A 19,076-nucleotide genomic window follows, 5' to 3' on the forward strand; every position below is an offset into this window, starting at 1 on the left:
AGATGCGCAAGGACTTTGGAGGAGATTTTGGTTCTAGAAGCAGTGTGGCTTCTTGACGAATTGCTGTCTGGAGTCGATATATCCAAGTCAGAAGCGCACAATGTGTCGTAACGTGGCGACATCGAACCAGCGGTCCCAGTGTCGTAGACCTTCAGCTGGGATGGTATCTCGTGGGAGTGTACTGTGGCAGTGTGGCACAGCCAGCACAACAAGCGTGGGTTGGCTCTGGTCCATCTTAGAGAATAGCAAAAGCACTGTGTGGGGGCTCGGCAAGCGAGATTTTATGGGGTCTTTTTCAGCTGCAAACAGTCTCGAAAATTGATGCATGTGGTACGTGCACGGCATGTCATCGTGGAGACATTTTTCCTTCCTCTTTTCTTCTATAAGCGCGATATCCTCTGTCCTGCGTCTCTTCTTGGTATCAAAGATCAGTTTGGTGTGTAGGCGTAGCCGGTGAGAGGATGTAGAGAGAGGACAGCACGCGAGGGGTAGACGCTGACGATGAATGGTTGTGTCGGTTTCTATCGCAGAAGGAGAGAACGTTCACTCATCTCATGTGTTCAAATAAACGCGGCGTTTTCCGCAGGGTCTCGGATCAGTGATGATGGATGGGGTCGGTCCCGCGGATTTGCTCACCGTGGCCGTGGGGAGCGCCCGCCGTGTGTGCAGGCTCAGAGTCAGATTCAGGCTCGATGTCCTTCTTGAAGTCGACCGTATGCGAATAGGTACCTATGTGACCTATTTCACAGTTAAACTGGGCATCGCAGTCAATCCCTAGGATGAGGTGGTTGCTGTTATATTTATTCATTGTATCTCGTGTTCGCGGCTCATCCATGCTGGAATGGAAGGGGGGCGATTGGAGCGCAGGTTGGTCGGTATATGCACCCACTACGTAGTAGGGCTGTGATGGCGAAACGACTCAGCTTCGTTGGTGTGGGTTGCTGGAATGTTGCTTCGTAAGGTAGTTCTCGGATCCTCAGGTACAAAATGGGAACTCGCCAATCTGGACAGTGGAAGAAAAATCCCGAGATAAGGTGCTACAGGCTAGTATAGTAGTAGGTCGTCGTCGACTGACTCGACTACTCGTAGTTAGTACGAGGTAGAAATTTGTCCTCAGCCTCAGCTCGACGGGGGTCTTGGCTGAAACTCTGTTCGATGCGGTGCGTGCCAGTGGGAGTGGGAGTGGGAGTGGGAGTCTTTCTTCTTCAACTACTAGCATAGTAAAGGAAATGAATTATCCGCAGGTCAGACCCATCAGGCTGTGCCCTCGCCTGTCATCGACCCCTCCGACGGCTAGGGCGCACCCACAACCTAATCTGCAGGCTGTATGATGAGTGTTCGAGTTTGCAACTTGAGCGAGGTGTTGATAGACTTGGACATACCTGCTGAAGTGCCCATACTGCGGTCTTTTGTACCACTAGGTACTCTGTATATCCTTAGAACACCAGCGAGCGGCTCCCACCTACTACTCATCCGTCTTCCCTATCCTCCTCCTTGTTTACACCTCCGCACGATCGCTGTCACGCTGTCAGCATCCCTGTCTCTTGCGTCTCTTGCGACGGCCTGCTCTTGCTTTCTGGCTTGGCTCAACTGTGGCGCCCCTCACCTCAACGAGGTAAACAACACTCAACAGCAGTGTCTCAATCATTCTGCAAAGGCACATCGGTGCACCTCCAATCATGGAGGTAGTCCATGTCCTCCTCCAGAGTCGCCAGGCTCCCGATACCAATGCGAACGACGACAAGAACGTTGGATCCAACAGAGACAGTGATCCTTCGTTATCTGGCCTCATCTCTACACTCGTACCGACTCTCATCCTCTCCGTCGCATACTTCGCCATCTTCCTGCTTCTGCGGACCAAGTTCCCCAGACAATACGCGCCCAGGACGTACTTGGGTGCGTTGCGCCCACAAGAGCGCACTCCGGCTCCACCAAATTCGCTGCTGGGATGGATTCCGTTCATGAGGAAGGTGTGTATTTGTATTGAATCGCGCGCTGGGCATCTCTGTCCTGACAACGAGACGTTTCTAGTTGCCGGATGAATACGTTCTGCAGCACAATTCCCTCGACGGGTACTTTCTGCTGCGCTACCTGAAAATCTCGGTCGTCATCTGCTTTGTTGGTTGCTGTCTTACCTGGCCTATATTGTTTCCAGTCAATGCGACGGGCCATGGTGGGCAGACGCAACTGAACGTTCTCAGTTTCAGCAACATCGAAGACAAGGACCGTTACTATGCCCACACGTTCGTCGCCTGGATCTTCATTGGCTTCATCTTCTTCCTGGTCACCAGGGAACTGATCTACTACATCAACCTACGACAAGCATACCTCACCTCAACCTTGTACGCTTCACGACTTTCGTCTCGCACCGTTTTGTTTCAGGCCGTCCCGAACGAATATGCGAATGAAGCCAAAATCCGCAGCATGTTTGGCGATGAACTGAAGAACGTGTGGATCGCTTCAGACGCGAAGGAACTATCCGAGAATGTCGATAAGCGATACAAGCTCTGCATCAAACTCGAGGCTGCCGAAACGAAATTGATCAAGCTCGCCAACGATGCTCGCCTAAAATATGTGAAGGGAAAGGAGGCAGACACTGAGGCCCGCCATGTCATTGACCCTGATGAAGATTACGGAAACGAACCCGGATCGGCTGCTGCGCGATGGGTTAGACCTAAGGACCGACCAACCCATCGTTTGAAGTTTCTGGTAGGCCAAAAGGTCGACACCATCAACTGGTGTCGCGAGGAGATTGCAAAGCTCAATCCTCTCATCGATGCCGAACAGAGCAAGTACCGCTCTGGTGAATCGACGCCCAAAAACGCCGTCTTCGTGGAATTCTGGAACCAGACTCAAGCACAGAGCGCATTTCAGATGGTCGCTCATCATCAACCGCTGCACATGTCCCCTCGTGTCGTCGGCGTGAGTCCGGAAGAGGTCGTCTGGTCAAACATGGGAATCACCTGGAGAACTCGCACCATCCGCAACATCGCTTCATTGGCGTTTGTTACCGCCTTGATCATATTCTGGTAAGCCGAATGCTCCCATATAGGGCCTTTCCCGCGTCTGACAATGCTTGAATCTAGGTCGATCCCGGTCGCTGTCGTCGGATCCATCTCCCAAATTTCGTATTTGACCAAAGTCGCTCCCTTTTTGTCCTTCATCAACGACTGTCCCAAAGTCATCTTGGGCGTCATCACCAATCTACTCCCCGTCGTTTTACTGTCGGTCCTGGTATCCATGGTTCCCGTCATCATGAAATTCATGGCCAAAATCGCCGGCAAGCCTACCTTGTCTCTTGTCGAACTCCGCTGCCACGAATCCTTTTTCTGGTTCCAGATCGTTCAAGTCTTCTTGGTCACCACCATGACATCGGCCGCGAGTGCAGCCGTCCCGCAAGTCATTAAGAACCCTGGGTCTGTGACGAGCCTGTTGGCCAAGAACCTTCCTCTCGCGTCGAACTTCTACATCTCCTACTTCATCCTGCAGGGCTTGGTATTTTCCTCGGGCCAACTGCTCCGGATCTCAGGCTTGATCGTATCCAACGCGTTGTCCAGATTACTGGACAAAACCCCTCGAAAGATGTACACCCGCTGGTCCAGCCTGTCATCAGTCGGTTGGGGCACTACTTTTCCCGTCATCGAGTACGTATTCTTTGTCTTTTTTGTTTAACGTTCCTCCTCCTCAACAAGCATTGTGATTGCTGACAGCTGGTCAGGATGATGACGGTTATTTCCATCACATACGCCGCTATTGCTCCTCTCATGCTGGGCTTTGCGACCATTGGTCTCGGTCTCTTTTACTTCGCTTACCGATATAACCTGTTGTTCGTGGACAGTTCTACCATCGACACCAAGGGGCTAGTCTACCCCAAAGCCCTACAACATACCCTGGTCGGATGCTATCTCGCTGTCCTCTGTCTGATTGGGCTCTTCGCCATCCGAGCCGCTCCTGGACCTCTCGTACTCATGATCATCTTTCTGGTTTTCATGATTCTATACCATATCTCCCTGAGTTCCGCCGTGAAGCCACTGCTGCATTATCTCCCGCGATCACTTGACGTCGAGGAGGCTGCACTGCTAGACGGAGAATCTCCAAACATGAGCGCGACGGCCGAACTTGACGGCCACGGCCGCGACCACGACAAGACCTACGAAAAGGACGCCATCAACGAGCTCAGACGAACCAAGGACTCCATGAGCCCGGGTCAAGGCAAGAACAGGCCCGTGTCGAAGTTGAAGAAGTTCTTCCGTCCCGACATATATGCCAGCTTCGGCGTGCTGCGTAAATTGGTGCCCCAGGACTTCGCCGAGATTCGATATTCCCCTGAAGTCGAGAGGGACGCGTACCAGGACCCAGCAGTCAACGCCGCGCCTCCTTTGCTCTGGGTCCCCCGTGACGAGATGGGCGTTTCGAGGCAGGAGTGTCTGCATACCAACAAGGTGACGCCGATGACTGACGAGGGTGCCTATCTCGATGAAAAGGGCAAGATTGTTTGGGACGAGGAGGAGACTGGTGGCCGACCTCCGATATTTGAGGAGAAGATATACTATTGAAAAACGGAGGGTGTTTTAAATTTGGTGGTGTGAAGGATGAGCACCCCGCCAGAAGTTGGAGCAGGCCCCTGACTCTTGACTCTTGACTTTGTAGGTGTGTGTTGGTCTATACGGGCAGACGGTTGTTGTTCTGCTTCCCTCTCCTTCCTGTCTTGTCCTCTGCACTGCACTGAGGGGGATAATTGCCTCTTATGGTAGCAGACGACACGGTGGAGGAGGGAGTTGGCATTGTTCACCATTGTCCAAGGGCCACCGGCGTGAAGAAAAGGTATATACCCCCCTATGGCGTCACAAGATGGCTTCTTCTTCTTATCTGTAATACAAGTTCAGCGTGATGATGGGTTTGTCCTTGCTGTTGTTGTGCAGTAAGTAAGGTAGAATGTCAGAGATCCCTCTTGCAACGAAGAACAACTCGCTTTTGGTCTCATGTCATATTTCAGTTCACTCCTCTCGATATGTTCCCACGACTATATCACATACCTAGGTACGTAGTCTGGACGCGGCGATGCATGTCCTCTCGTTCGTAGAGGGGCCTCATAGCACTCCTTCATTTACAATTGTAAGGATTGTGATGTCGCAGTTGATGAGTAGAGGAATTTAATTTCCATGGTAACCTCTTGAACCTGTAGTTGTCTCCGCAGTTGACAGTTTGACATGGAGATTTGGAGTCTGGCTGGTGGGAATCATACTTCCGATCTGCGAGGCCTAATCCCTGTTGAGTATTCAAGGAGCGTGGATTCGACGTACTAGTATTCTGTATAGCGGATACGGGATACGAGCCACTTCGGCTGAGGTGGGTTTTCGGATATGCTGACGTGCCTGGATCTTCGATTTTACGTCAAATCAATGCGGACCTCTCATGAGGCCTGCAGTCGCTTGTTTGACAGGAACGGCCTGCAACAGCGATGAGGCCATCGGAGGCCGCCGTTGCTGATCTGAGGGTGTGCCGCACTATTGTTTTCGACGACGCCCTCGTTGGTCAGTCATGGCTCCCTCACTGGCCGCCCTGGAACCTAGAACGTTGAGGCAGAATGAAATGTCGATCATCTTGTCGCAACAAATGTCGGTGAGACAGAGCATTCGACCAAACAGGATAGCAGCGACTATGATTCTACCAGTGGTGACCTGGAACATACCCATATTGACCAGCCCAGCGCATGAATACGGCGATCTCGCTTGTCGTACTGCTCCCGGTAGGGTAAGGGAATGCGCGAGACTAGTCGAAAGAAGGACATTCAGGCGAGAATAAGTATGCCAGGTGCTTGGTCGATGGTTATAGGGATGCATGTTGCGTAATGAATGTCTTCGTTCAAAATCTTGCTGAGACTACCTGGGTACTTGAACGAGACAAGCAATCCTGCAGGCTCCTTGAAGCAGGAAGATGTTGGGGTTTGTCATTACTTTACCTGTACTTATGACTGAGCACTGCCTGTATTGTTCAAGACTATTGGCGGCGCTGTTCCTGGCGTGGTCCTGCATGGTTCTATTGTATTTCTTTCCCCAGTCTTGGGAGAACTGCCAGCCAGTGCTGATGGTCTGTAACGACACATGGGATTCGATTCTACAACAATCGTGGGCGAGCAATTTGACTCGTGGGAGGTTGGACAAGTGAATCGGACGAGACTGCATCCTGATACTTGTATCCGGACTTGCTGGGGAGGATGCACCAACGTGCATGAGTGCAATGCAGGAAGGCCCAGAGGGCTGATCCAGGACGGACGGTCGTGACGAGAGCCATGTCAATCGTGAGACAACCATTTTGATGAGGGGTCTTTCGTGACGAGGTGACTGTACCATGGACTACCGTACCACCTGGAACTCGACGAAACACCATCAATGTGATATGAGGTGTAGTTTGTGGTTTGCCATGTAGCCAACATTGCTCGTATCTCAAATCATCGTCTCAATCACAAACATCGTCAACCTTCTTGATTATACAGACTATTTTAGGCCAAGCTGCGTAACGGACCGACCGGAACAGTCGAAGTGTCGAGCGGCGTCTCGATCAAGTCGCAATAGAGGGCCAATAAGAGATTGACAGGTGAGGTTGCACCAAGGATGGTTTGCAGGGAGATGACTTCACGCCGGGTTGAACTTGAAGCGCAAGAGCAGTCGATCCTTGCTGGGGAGGACGAGGAATGCTGTGTGACTCTGCAAGGAATTATGATAAAGCGACTACCAGACTGAGGAAGGTCGAAAAGGAAGGCCTAGGGTAGCCGCATATGGGGGGAAGAATGGGGGGAAGTCGGAAGTAGGGTGAGAGAGGTGATTAGGCGGATGGGCAGCAGCTAGAAAACAGCTGGTATAGATGGAGCAGGGAAGAAGGAAAGTACCGCAGGAAGAGTGGATGGAGGGGAGGGACCGGTAGTAAAGCGCTGTAGTTGGTGGTAGCGGTGATGATCGATCGATACATGGGTACCGTTCCGTGCACACTTCACCCTGCCTCAAGCTCGCCGACAGTAGCCCTTTGGAAGGCGTTCATACTGGTACATACCTAACACAATAGTGTTTGCAGTTGAGGCAGACAACATTACATTCAAACGTACTAGGTAGGTACTTACAGGTAGAGGCGTGTCACTTCTTCACCGCATGGTCAAGTCGCTGGGGTTGTGGGAATGAGTCAATCCGTCGGTTGGAAAATCTCTACTCTGGAGACCCTAAGGAGCCCTCGGGCCATCGACAACTGGCACATCCCGCCTAGTCGTACTCTACTACGTATTTCTCTGCAGTCTAGAGTCTGTAGGGCCGAGAAACCCCAGGGATCCCTGCGACCCCTTAGGCCTAGGGAGCCTAGGGAGCCCCGGTCGACGCCTAACGCCAACTAATTACTAGGTGCCGAGCGCTTCCTTCCCATGAAGTCCCTGTCGGAGGGCATAGGCTAGTCCTATAATTGATATAACTACGTACCGCCTATCTTCCTCCCTACGGACGTACTGTAGTAGTACGTACATCACAGTAGACACTAGACATCAGATACTACGCACATTGTCACGTCGGACAATTTCTGATGCTACGGCGGCATATTTACCTAGGTAGGTAAGGTAGTGATGCTACCACAATATCCATAAGCCCATGAACCTATGGTACCTATAATCACTCGATTGACGGATTGATTGACCAGTTCATTTGCTTGCTCGCTTGATCGCTTGATGCTTGATGCTTGATGCTTGTTGCTTGTGCTTGCATCTGCTGCCTGACACCGCATCGCAGTCTCCTCCACTGCTAGCGAGTCCCTCTCCCTCCACCGCACCCACCACTAGCCACGGCGATTAACAAACTCCTCCCACTCCTCTCATCCTCTCACTTCTCTCCTCGTCAACCGCCGGTCAACCACTGCACTCCCTTTCACTCCGCCTATCATCGCATATCAATATCCTCTGTTCCCTCCATTCTCTTTCACCAGAGCTCCCTGGGCTTGCATACTGGCTTGACTCAATCAGTATCGTCGATCAGCCGTTCAGTGTTCAGCCCGCTTATTCGCGCCTCCCGCTCTTCCGGACGGCCACTTTCGACACCGAAAAGCCTCATACCGCATTGATTTTACCGGCTCTACCTCTCCTTCCGCCGTCTGCTCTTCTCAAGTGCAAGATCAAACTCACAAACGAGGCGGCGAAGAACACTGAAAACGATGCCCTCGTGATCTGCTCAACTGTTCTGTACTCCCAAGACACTTTTGCAGGTGCTGTGGTGCACCTCATGGCTCGAAATATGGATGCTCACTCCAGCTTTGTCTTCCTCCTCGAAAACCTTCCCACTTGGAAGGCTAGCATTCAGTCATTATCCTCACATGCCGACCAGAAACATACCGAGTTTGTAACCGAGTATGCTCGACTGGTTAACCAGATCAAGCCCAAGCGTCGGAGGTCACCTTCCATGACTTCAGTCCATACCACCGATGACAATGATTACCCTGGCCAGCCTGAAGGGGATTCCACTCCAAGCATTGACACTATGCCACCCCCCCTCAGCCGGATCGAAATCAATCCTCTCGAGGCCGGGAACAAATATTTATACGCGCAAGCCAGAAGGAGGCGGAGACCGGGCACCTCAATCCGTTCAGGAGCCTCTGGGCCACAAAAGTTCAGGAATAAAAATCAAGTCGTTGTATATTACGATGCTTTTCTGCAAGAACAACTGGAAACCATGGTGAAGACTATTGGCGTCGGTCGGAACAACCTACGCAAGGGCAAAAATGCCTTAGTAGCTGCTAAAGGATTTTCTCTTCCCGCCTTATCATCTACCACGCGCAACCACCGAGCTTATCCATCACTCGACAGTATCCGAGGTACAACTTCGGTATCCCGCAGTACGCCAGCACTTGTGTCGGGAAAGAAGCCTACTTCACACACCGTCCAACCCCAAGCAGCATCCGATGATGAAACTTCTTTCTTCCTGGTGGACAAGGAGCTGGAGTCGATCCAGTCTCTCTGTGAGACTGCGGCTCACCAATTTCTTCGAGATGGCGATTGCAAGACAGAGCTGGATTCAATTTGTCAGAGGTTTGACGCCGTCCTCGCCCAAGCAACCGCTGTAGCAGAATCGCTCAAGAACAGTCGGCAAGAAAACCAACAGGAGTTGGACGGAGACCGTGAGCACGCAGATAACACTCATAGCTGTGGAGACTCGGTTGGTACACTGTCTACTCAGCCTTCGCTCGATGTCCTTCATACCCCCAAGATTGGTGCAGCCATGGACCGCAGTCACCTCATCATTAGCCACACTTTGGAGGACATGAAGTCGCGTGGAGCATTCTTCAGTGCACCCATGGTATCGGGTGACAATGCGGGAATGATGACTGACAACATCGAAGTGGACGATGCCAGCGACCAGAGCTCTGTTGTCGTCGACATTACGCAGTTTCGAATGACGAATCCGAGGAGGACCAGGGTCTGAACAACGCTCATGTCCCAAGAAAATCGCCACGTCCTCGCCCATCCATTCTTGTGCCTATTAACATTGCATTTTCAGCGTATTTTCGCGGTCCCGGGCATAATTTTGAAGCCTTTTAGCAGGTATTGTTTTCTGGAATTCAGTCAAGAGCGGCATGATGCAAAGGCGCGATCTGGTATGTGACTCTGTGGAAGGGAGGAAGTTGTTTGTGACGACTCGATTCGGCTTTTCAGGGCACGACACTATAACGACGACTGCAATCGTCCCCTGCCTACAAGGGAGAGACGCATGAAGGAGTGTCACCCTGACGATGCGTTTGCTGGATAGCATTGGGCCATGCAAGGCGGGAAAGGGCAACATGTTTTTGCTTTTCCTTGGGACGGCGTCATTTCGTGGCGAGCAACTGATCAAGTGGGCTTTTTTGAAATTGATGCAGAACAGAAGGATCAGATGAGCTCACGGAGCATTACGGCCTTTGGGATGGGAGTTGTGGGATTTCGGCGCCGGTGAGCTGCTGACAGGATAAGGATCCAGGTCTGAGCCTATATTTGCATTTGGATCAGATACAGCTTGAGCAGCTGGCGATGCCGGGCAAATGATTGATAGCTCGCAAGTATCGGACATACTATCTTAGTGTTTAACAGCAAGTTAACTACTCATATCTCATTGCACTTCAAGTGGAAGAGCGACAGAGGGCAAATGTGACACATTCTACAAACCACCTTCGCCCGTAGTCCAGTTGTAAAGTGGTCAGATCTCGGCAGCAGGGGAACAGACATTTACGTAGTAGGTAGTTGGTACCTGAGTATTAGGGGTTCTACCGGACTACTACAGCTGTGGTTTGTGAACATGCCATGTCTATGCCAGCTTCGGATTCGAATTTCCTTTTGAGATTCCATCGGGATATCTCTCTCTTGATGACCAGCTTCAGATGGAAAAGACGGACCCGGGCCTACTCCTACCTCATGTTGATACCACTGTCGCCATGAGATGGAGAAGAAGGAAGTGAGAAAAGAAAGAGGCTGGCTGAGAGGAGTTTTCCACGCCGGCTGTGATCTGGTCAACAGAGCCGGCGTCTGAGCCTCCACACCATGGCTGACAGTTCCCACCTCAGCTGGTGCACTTCCCCATGAACCATCCCCAGAGAGACCAACGGGTCGTCCTCTGCCAGCGCGGTCTGCATTGACTGGGAGCGCTGCGGAAGCAAGGTCGTCTCGTCGTGTAGTGCAATGTTGGGATAGTGCCAGAAAACATGTGGACGTCAGAGAGTGAGCTGACCGGGCCGCCAGTCAATTCACTCGCCAGCCCTCCGGATGCGCATTACACGCTTGACACCCATTGTGGTAGGTTGCTCTGTTCTCGTAGACGGCCAATGCAGCCACATACCCCGTGTCAAGGATGATTGACCATTGGGGCTTTTGCAGCACCATGGCTTGAGAGTGAGAGCAGTAGACACGCCTTAACCTCCGTTACTCCCGACCGCGATGCCAGCAGCAGCATTTGTCGCCTGTTCCCCGGCAGCCTTGACTCTCGCCTCCTGCACCACACCCCAGAACAACTTCTTCTTGACCTCGCTGGCCAGCAGACCGGCGACCTCCTCCGATGAGATCTTGTTGCCACCGCGAACAATCTGCTCGAGTGAACCGTCCCTAACGACCCTGATATTCTGGTCTCCAGCACCGGCCAATTCCTGCGTGCGCCGACCGACGGTGGCATTTGTGCGCTGTTTCTTCGCCGCCTCTTTAATCTTGACGGCATGGTCGGTGATCTGCTTGTTGACGTAGTCGCGGTTCGTAAACAGCGGCGACTGCGAGAGGGTGGATGTCCAGTACTTGTTCCACAGCAGACCAAGCAGATGCGTATCGAGGGTGGATTTGTAATGGGTGACCTCGAGGGCATAGTAGGAATTGGCGTGGGCGCCGAAATCCTCGATCTTGCCAGTCGGGATGGCCTGGAACTCGTCGCTGTCGTCGGTGAACTGCTTGTCCTTGGGCCGTTGGCCTTCTGGATAGGTTCGGAAGGCGCCGATCTCGACCTTGCCGGCGCTGACGGTGCGGTCGGGGTCGATGACCACCGCGACGAACGGGTCGTTAGCCATCTGATGCGTCATTTGCGTGTTGACATCGATCCCGGACAGCCAGCATCCATAGCCCGGATGCGAATGATACCACCCCACCGCGTTCTCCAGTTGCCCGCCTCCTTCGCGCGACGCGATCCCAAAGTTCACCATGTATTCGTCCGCGTCGCTGTGCGCGTTGACCCGTGTTTCCGTGCCTTCCACGGGCAGTCGGAAGGCGTCCGTGATGATCAGAGACCGTCCGGACACGTACCCGGTCATCAGACCCATGATCTCAATGCTGCCGCCGGAGCGGGCGTGTGTGGTCATTTTGAGCAGCGCGAGGGCAGAAATCCGCACGGTCGTGAAGTAGTTGGGGTCTTTCTTCCATGGCGACGAGTCTTGTAGAGCTTTGTATGCGGCCGGGTCGGGCAGGTTGTACAGCGCATTCTGCGTCGGGTCGATCGTGATGATGTCGTTTTCCGCCTCCCAGGTGCGGAGGGCGGAGAGGGTGGACATGGTGAGAGCCGTCTGCAGATGAGATGCAGTAGAAGGAACTACTCAGAGGGTTGTTGAAATATGGCCTAAGTACCTTTCACACGCAGGACGGGCATCGATCGATGTTCGGCTGCCAGTGGTGGTCAATGGCGGTAAGTATCTCAGTATTGGTGACGAATTGAGACATGCAATGAGTAAGTGGCCCAGGCAAGATTCTGCCGGTCGATAACGACTATCAAAGGCGGTGAAGACGACGAGGCTCTGACAGGTTCTCGGACCTTACACCTTGTACCTTGCACGGCGTGGTTGTTGCTCTGCCAACGCCATCAACATCACCACCGCGCACTTCACCTCGATCCTCCAAGCCCACAACTTCAACCTGATTCGACCGAACGCCGCGACCACTTGGTGCCCATATTCTCCATGCTCCTCAACGTGTATTTTTTGAACCTGTCACTCCCATCGAATCTTCCGTTTGAAGGAAACCGAGAGAAGAGTGGCATAATCGTTTCTACAGCTCGGCCGCGAGCCGCAGTCTGCCCTCCATGCCTGCGCCAATGGACGCCAGCTACCTAACCACCCAGGTCACTACGATCATAGGCCAATTGCATTCGATATTCGACGAGATCGGGGTGCCGCGCAATGAACGAGAATCCAGAGAAACAGAGCTGTTCTCTGCTTTGTCTGAGACGCTACATAACCAGCTACGCCTGGTCAACAAGTACGCAGCAGATACGCAACTCGGACGTCGTTCGTGGCCCATGTGTGCTGACTATTTACTGCCAGTGAGAAGAATGAAATGACCGAAGAAGCACACAATATCATCAAGACAATCAAGCAGATGGAAGCATCGCTGGACGATGAAAAGGACAGAGGCTACGACTTGGACACCGACGGGCTGCGCGTGACCTATCCCCTCATTGATTGTTTACGCGACCTCAAAGAGAAATACAATGTCGTTAGCAGACTGCATCGCGAGCGCTTCGAACAAGTCAAGAAACTGGTTCAAGCTCTCGAGTCTTACTCTTCGCATCTCGAGTCGTCCTTTGTCAAGATCCGCCTGCCACCAACTTCCTCCAACAGCTGTCCACCGAACTTCGACCTCTCCCCCTCCTACGTGACGACCCTCGACGAAGAGTTCTCCAGAGTATATGATGAATACAATAGGAGGACGCTGCTTGTTCAACAAATAGCGGAAGAGATCGTGAGACTGTGGTCGGATCTGGGTATCCCTCAAGCCCAGACGGATTCCTTGATTGTGCAACATTACCGCGACTCACCAGAACAGTTGGGTCTCCATCAGGCAGACTTGGACCGCCTTCGAAGCCGTCGCGACAAGTTGTTGGATGAGAAGAAAGGTCGTGAAAAGAGACTGGGTGACTTGAAAAAGAACATCGAGTCTTTATGGGACCGGTTGGGGATCGAGGAACCTGACCGAAAAGTGTTCCTGGCCACCAACCGCGGCTGCGGGTTACGAACCATCAACGAATTCGAAGACGAATTGGCCAGACTAAACGAGCTCAAGAGACAAAATCTTCATTTGTTTGTCGAAGATGCTCGCGTCAGACTTCAAGAGCTCTGGGACGCACTGTACTTTTCCGAGGAGGAGATGCTCGATTTCACCCCGGCCTTCTCTGACGTGTATAGTGACGCTCTACTGTCAGCTCACGAGGCTGAGATTGAACGACTGACCACGCTCAAAGAACAGCGAGCCCCGACTCTGGCGGCCGTGGAAAAGTACAAGTCGTTGATTGCCGACCGCGATGCTTTGGCCGCCTCGGCAAGTGATGCGTCAAGACTACTATTGAAGCCGCAAAAGGGAGAAAAGCGCGATCCTGGAAAACTACTCAGGGAGGAGAAGATGAGGAAGCGGATTGCAAAGGAATTGCCCAAGGTCACAGTGGAGCTGAAGAGGACTCTGCAAAAGTACGAGGATGAATATGGCCGACCATTCTTGGTCCACGGCGAAAGATTCCTCGACGAGATTGAAGAGAAGGAAGTCAAAGCTCCTCCAGCACGATCCAAGACCCCCAACAGCCATCAGCCGAGATCGAAGACCCCGGCACCTGCACAAGCTTCCTCCAAACCAGCTGCCGGCGCATCAAGGACTGGCTCGACAGCTCGACCTCAGAGTGTGATGAGAGGTCCTCCACCACGTTCAACCACAAAGACACCCACCGCCGGGATGGTCAGACATCAACAACCAGCACCCGCATTGTTGTCGACAGCATCTCACTCGCAATCCAAATCACCTTCCAAGATCCCGGCTCGTTTACCTCTAGGCAATCTCAAGCACGGCAGCAATTCTCCTGAACGTCGGGCTGCACAACACTCACAACCAGCTTCAAGGAGCGTACAGCAGCATCAGCCGCATGAGGCCGTCCCGAACTTCTCGCAGAGTGGCAGAACAATGGGCCCTCCTCGAGCACCGCCACCGAAGATGAGAGATCTCTTCGTTCCCCCTGAACCGAGTCCACCTGCCACCATGACCACTTCTTCTTCCCACGCTCAACCTCCACAACCTTCCACCCGACCCACTAGCACCATATCCTCCGGCTCGAACGAGAGCAGTCGCTACATCCGCCCCATAAGTCCCGAAGATGTGTATGACGATCGCGAGAGGATGTCGTACATGTCAACATCGCTGTTGAACCGGGATCGGGACCGCCCACAGCAGCAGCAGCAGCAGCAACAACAATCACAGCACTCTCAACCCGACTCCTACATCCCTGATCAACCTTCTCACTCAATGTCGACTTCAACCTCAATACGCGGCCATAGCCATAGCCACGGCCCCGGCAGCCGTCCTCACCCTTCAGCCCCACCGTCGACCATGTCCGCCACTTCCCGACAAACGTCCAACACTTCATCAAACATGACTAACGGAACTACCGCGAGCGGGAGCGAGAACTGGGAAACCTACTCGGACGGATCGGAGATGGAACCCGAACGAGATGTCCGCGACACGTACTACTCCAAAGTCCACGCCGCCGCAGCCACCACGACGACCGCGACGACGAATGCCCTCGGTATGAGCCATAACCTGAACGGCAAGAGACCCATGACTGCGGGCGGAGGTGTCAGCGGTGCTGGTGGTGCCGATGTCGCGCTGTTGTCAGGCCAGATGGGCCCTCCACCTGCTAAGATCAGAGTGCATGCAAATGGGAACCAGAACCACGGCCACACCGTCCATCTTCATCACGATGCCCATGTCCAAGCCTATGCCCGACAGCCAGACTGCGGTCCTCGCCGCCCTCACCAGAGCCAATCCCATGCGTATCAGCAGTATGAACGGTTCCGAGAAATGTCGGATGAAAACGTCGATACTACGGCGGCGGCCACTGCTGGTGGTATCGCTGCTTCAGGAGTCAGGATCGAGGGCAGTGACGCCGCTTGGAGCACCGAGCTGGAAGAGACCTATTGATGTATCGCCCTCTTTTTTCGTTTCGTTTCTTTTTCCCAGCTTATGTGACTTCTCGGTGGCGCGGTTGACCGGGGTTGCCTGATGAGGCCATTTTGCTGTTGAACATTGTATTTTCTCTTTCTCGTGGAATATGAGTAGGAGCAGGAGTCTGGAGTATGCCCGATGGATATCGGATATCGGATATTGGGGATGGAAATGGAACCACTGGGCAAATGAAGCGTGCTGCTCACCAAGATATTTCTCGCGCTCTTTCTCGCTGAACGATGAACAGTGTCAAAGATACAGTCCAAAATCGTCTGTCCTTCCCTCTGATTCTCGTGGAACACTCTTTGCCCTCTCCCTGTATGTGAATAATCAGGCGTGTGTGTCTGTTGACTGTGGAAGAGGCGCGCCACTGTGGTTTTAGTGTGCTGTGTTCTTCTGTCCAGTTGACCATGTAAACCACAGACTTGAAACTTAGGGGATGTTGTTGAAGATACATGTAATGAATGTTGAGATCGATACTGATGTTCATGTTCATGTTCATGTTCGTAGTATGCTAAGGTGTATGCTAAGGTGTATATAATCGCTATTACACTATCCGGGAATATAATAGTAATTTTCCAAAGCGACGCTTGCCAACACCACCCCCAAAAACAAAAAAGACAACATAACCAGAGAGGAAAGACAAATCCGCCGCCATGCCGCTGGCTTGAAGTCCTATGCAAAAACAGCCCCAGGTAAAGAAAAGGAGTAGAACAAGGCCCAATAACTTCAATGATAGATAGATATCCTGTTTGGTATACCCCAATGGATAGATATCCGATTTCCCGATTTCCCAATTCCCAGGCAATCAAGTCCTATACGTGTACGCTCACTTTTTTCGTGCATGTCCAAGTCCTCTCTGAAAGGGTGCATGTGTCTGTCGTTGATCTCGTTGGGTTCGTTTCATTTCCACATGGGTCGCAGCAGCATAGAGGATATCTCTTGCGTCGAAGTACTAGGGTGGCCCGGTTGTGCCGTGCCAAATATCAACCAAGGGGCCTTAGGCATGTGGCACATTCATATCCAGTCCGTTGCCGAGTGGTTTGTGGAGTATCACGCTGGCAGGTCGATATAGCCATTTTGCGGCAGATGCCGTTCGCCAGGTTCGCGGGTAAAGGTCAAGGTACTGGTCCTGGTGATGCAGATTCGGTGGGCGGCCGATCCTCGCCCCGACCTTGACCTTGTTCTCCTGTCGGCCGTGGTTCGTAGACTTCCTGCCAGTAATGTCTGACCTTGTCGCAGATGCCGTCTTTGCCTTTCCAGCAGCCGAACTGGTGCTCGTATTCACAGGCGGCGCCTTTGATTTCTTCCCAGAATCTCCGCTCGACATCGAACCCAAACACTTCAACGGCGCGCGCCTCGTCCATCCAACATCGGACCCATGTCCCGTTGGTGTCACGGGTCGGGCCGCCAGAGCCTATGACCTGGGACGAGAAGTCACGCATTTGCTCGTCAAAGATGGTGGAAGGGTCGAATTTGGGGAAATTGGCATGGACGAAGAACGGCTTGACTTCACGGTTTTCGATGTCGGAGGTTGGCGTCTCTCCTGCTGCTGCCTTCCTCTCGTCCTCTTTCACTCTCTCGTGTGGAAGGCCGTGAGTTTTGGTGAAGACCAGGTCGGCAACAGGGTCATGCTGGGCCATGGCGCTTCCGAGGTAGTGGCCGGAGGAGTCGACCCGTCCAAGAGCCATGACGCGTTTGTTGACGGCGTAGAAGGGCTCGTTCAGAGCGGTGGCTGCCCACGCGAATGTCTCCTTGTCACCTTGACCGGGCGCTCCCTGGGAGAGCAGGGGATAGTAATATTCCGGGCCATAGTAGTTGTAATAGGCAGCCAGCATCAGAGACGAATGGTGTTTCGACTTGGAAAACATGAGTTCGCCCGACTCGACGGCGGGTCGGATATTGAGAGGTGGAATGGTCTTGATCTTGGCGATCTCGAAATAGTACGGCGATTCGGATGCGTACCAGAAATCCGGCCAGACGATCAGTCCAGTATTGTTGAACGGCTCTTGTTCGAACAGCAGCAGAGGGTCTCGGACAGGGAAAGCGTCCGAGTCCAGGAGAAGAACATCTTCAAAAGAAGAAAAAAGGATAGCCATGATTTTATATTGGAACCGCTCGATTGATACCCCGGTTTCGGCTGCCCGAAATATGTCAGTGAAGACAAGGCATTTGGCGTTCAACGTCGGCAAGACGGTATTGCAGATTTCCTCGTCGTACTCGGACGAGTCGGCCAGAAACACCTCGACTGGTAACAGCGACCAAGTCCTCCGCAGCATGCGTATTGAAATCACCAGGACAGGAAGCTGCTTGTATCCGGCCGTCATGACAATACCTCTGGAGTCCACCTCGTAGGGCATTTTCGGAGGAGTGCTTTTCAGGTCATTGACAAAGTTCGAATGGGCCTCGCGCATGCGTTTGATGTCGGCGTTTTCCATGAACAGTATGTCGGGTCGCTGGTGGTTGTGGGAGGGATCAAAGCCGATATCCAATTGCTGAGGCACCACCGCCTCCGGAGGACGGTCGCAATTAGGGTCATTGTTCAAGATGATCAAGTATAGGTCCCGCCAGAACGAGGCCTGGTTCTTCAGCAGAGGGCTGGTCGGTCGGGAGGGAATGGGAGGGCTGGTCACGGCGGGCTGTTCGTCAGGCGTCGATCGGTTCATACGGGTCTGAAGGAACAAGAGGACGAGGACGAGGCCCAGCAATGATGCAGCAATGACGGATTTTCGCCGGGTCCCTGGTCGAGGGAGGGCTCGAGAGGATCGGAGAAAGCGCATGGTCTCATCGTAAGAGGCCAGCCGGTGGTCATTAGGACGCCATATCGAACGACTGAAAGGACTGCGACGGAGGAAGCAGATGCGAACAGAGCGGACAAGCAAGAAGATGAAATGCTGGGAAGGTGAATGAAACCGAATTGAACAGCCTCACAACAAGCCCACTCCGTGCCTAGGGTACGAATACCATGGTACGTGGTCGACCCGTAGCGGGGGTGAAGCGAAACGCTGGGAGGAAGTGAAAAGAAGACGGCGGTGGATTTGAGTTATGGACCGGTGGAGAGATGGAGAAAAACAGGACGGCACGCTGGGAAGGCAATCGATTCAATCATCAGCTGAATAGTGGTGAATGGTGAACGGGCTGAATGGACCCTGCAGTGGACGAAGAAGAAAGAAGGGGAAGAGGAGGAGGTTGGCGAAGAGCGTCGACAAGGGTGTTGAAGTTCTACTCTGTATTTGATCGATACACATCTCAGCCGCCAGATACTGATAGGCCTTTTAATCAAGGAGCATGTGAAGATTAAGGCTCTTCTTCGTATCAGGATCAAACAGGGTGCCTAATGCCTAGAGTACCAGTACATTGTCGTCTACTGCGCCTCCCTAGCCCTCGTGGTTCATGTTTCAGGCGTGATTCAGAGAACAAACTTGAAGTGACACGCCGGAACAAGATCTCCAGACTGTCAAATGTCAACTAAATATAGAACGAACCTGGAAGGGTCTTAGATAGGGAACAGGAGGGTAAGGAGGCAGTTCTAGGCCTTCAACGCCGGTGGTGGCCACCCAGAGCCACTGGAGAAAGTCTCCAACTGCGGTTATCGGGGTGCTGTCATGCCTAAATGGGCCTAATTTCC

General features: G+C 52.8%; 5 protein-coding genes across 5 annotated transcripts; 3 read left to right on the top strand and 2 right to left on the bottom strand.

The window, feature by feature from the left end:
* Positions 1-1,679: 1,679 nt before the first annotated feature.
* Positions 1,680-4,556, top strand: A1O1_08991 (uncharacterized protein; the record flags this gene model as incomplete). The annotated part of the gene is made up of 4 exons (XM_007729848.1): positions 1,680-1,970; positions 2,032-3,029; positions 3,087-3,644; positions 3,719-4,556. 4 exons carry the CDS (start codon positions 1,680-1,682, stop codon positions 4,554-4,556), a joined length of 2,685 nt encoding a protein of 894 aa, XP_007728038.1.
* A 3,696-nt stretch (positions 4,557-8,252) lies between these two features.
* A1O1_08992 (uncharacterized protein) lies at positions 8,253-9,449 on the top strand (the record flags this gene model as incomplete). The annotated part of the gene is made up of 1 exon (XM_007729849.1): positions 8,253-9,449. The coding sequence occupies one exon, from the start codon at positions 8,253-8,255 to the stop codon at positions 9,447-9,449; it is 1,197 nt and encodes a 398-aa protein (XP_007728039.1).
* A 1,456-nt stretch (positions 9,450-10,905) lies between these two features.
* A1O1_08993 (COP9 signalosome complex subunit 5) lies at positions 10,906-12,021 on the bottom strand (the record flags this gene model as incomplete). The annotated part of the gene is made up of 1 exon (XM_007729850.1): positions 10,906-12,021. One exon carries the CDS (start codon positions 12,019-12,021, stop codon positions 10,906-10,908), a length of 1,116 nt encoding a protein of 371 aa, XP_007728040.1.
* A 524-nt stretch (positions 12,022-12,545) lies between these two features.
* A1O1_08994 (uncharacterized protein) lies at positions 12,546-15,424 on the top strand (the record flags this gene model as incomplete). Its single annotated transcript, XM_007729851.1, has 2 exons — positions 12,546-12,721; positions 12,787-15,424. The coding sequence occupies 2 exons, from the start codon at positions 12,546-12,548 to the stop codon at positions 15,422-15,424; spliced, it is 2,814 nt and encodes a 937-aa protein (XP_007728041.1).
* A 1,142-nt stretch (positions 15,425-16,566) lies between these two features.
* Positions 16,567-18,228, bottom strand: A1O1_08995 (uncharacterized protein; the record flags this gene model as incomplete). Its single annotated transcript, XM_007729852.1, has 1 exon — positions 16,567-18,228. The coding sequence occupies one exon, from the start codon at positions 18,226-18,228 to the stop codon at positions 16,567-16,569; it is 1,662 nt and encodes a 553-aa protein (XP_007728042.1).
* Positions 18,229-19,076: the final 848 nt, after the last annotated feature.

This window comes from Capronia coronata, assembly GCF_000585585.1.
Source record: "Capronia coronata CBS 617.96 chromosome Unknown acBCG-supercont1.11, whole genome shotgun sequence".
Taxonomy (NCBI): domain Eukaryota; kingdom Fungi; phylum Ascomycota; class Eurotiomycetes; order Chaetothyriales; family Herpotrichiellaceae; genus Capronia; species Capronia coronata.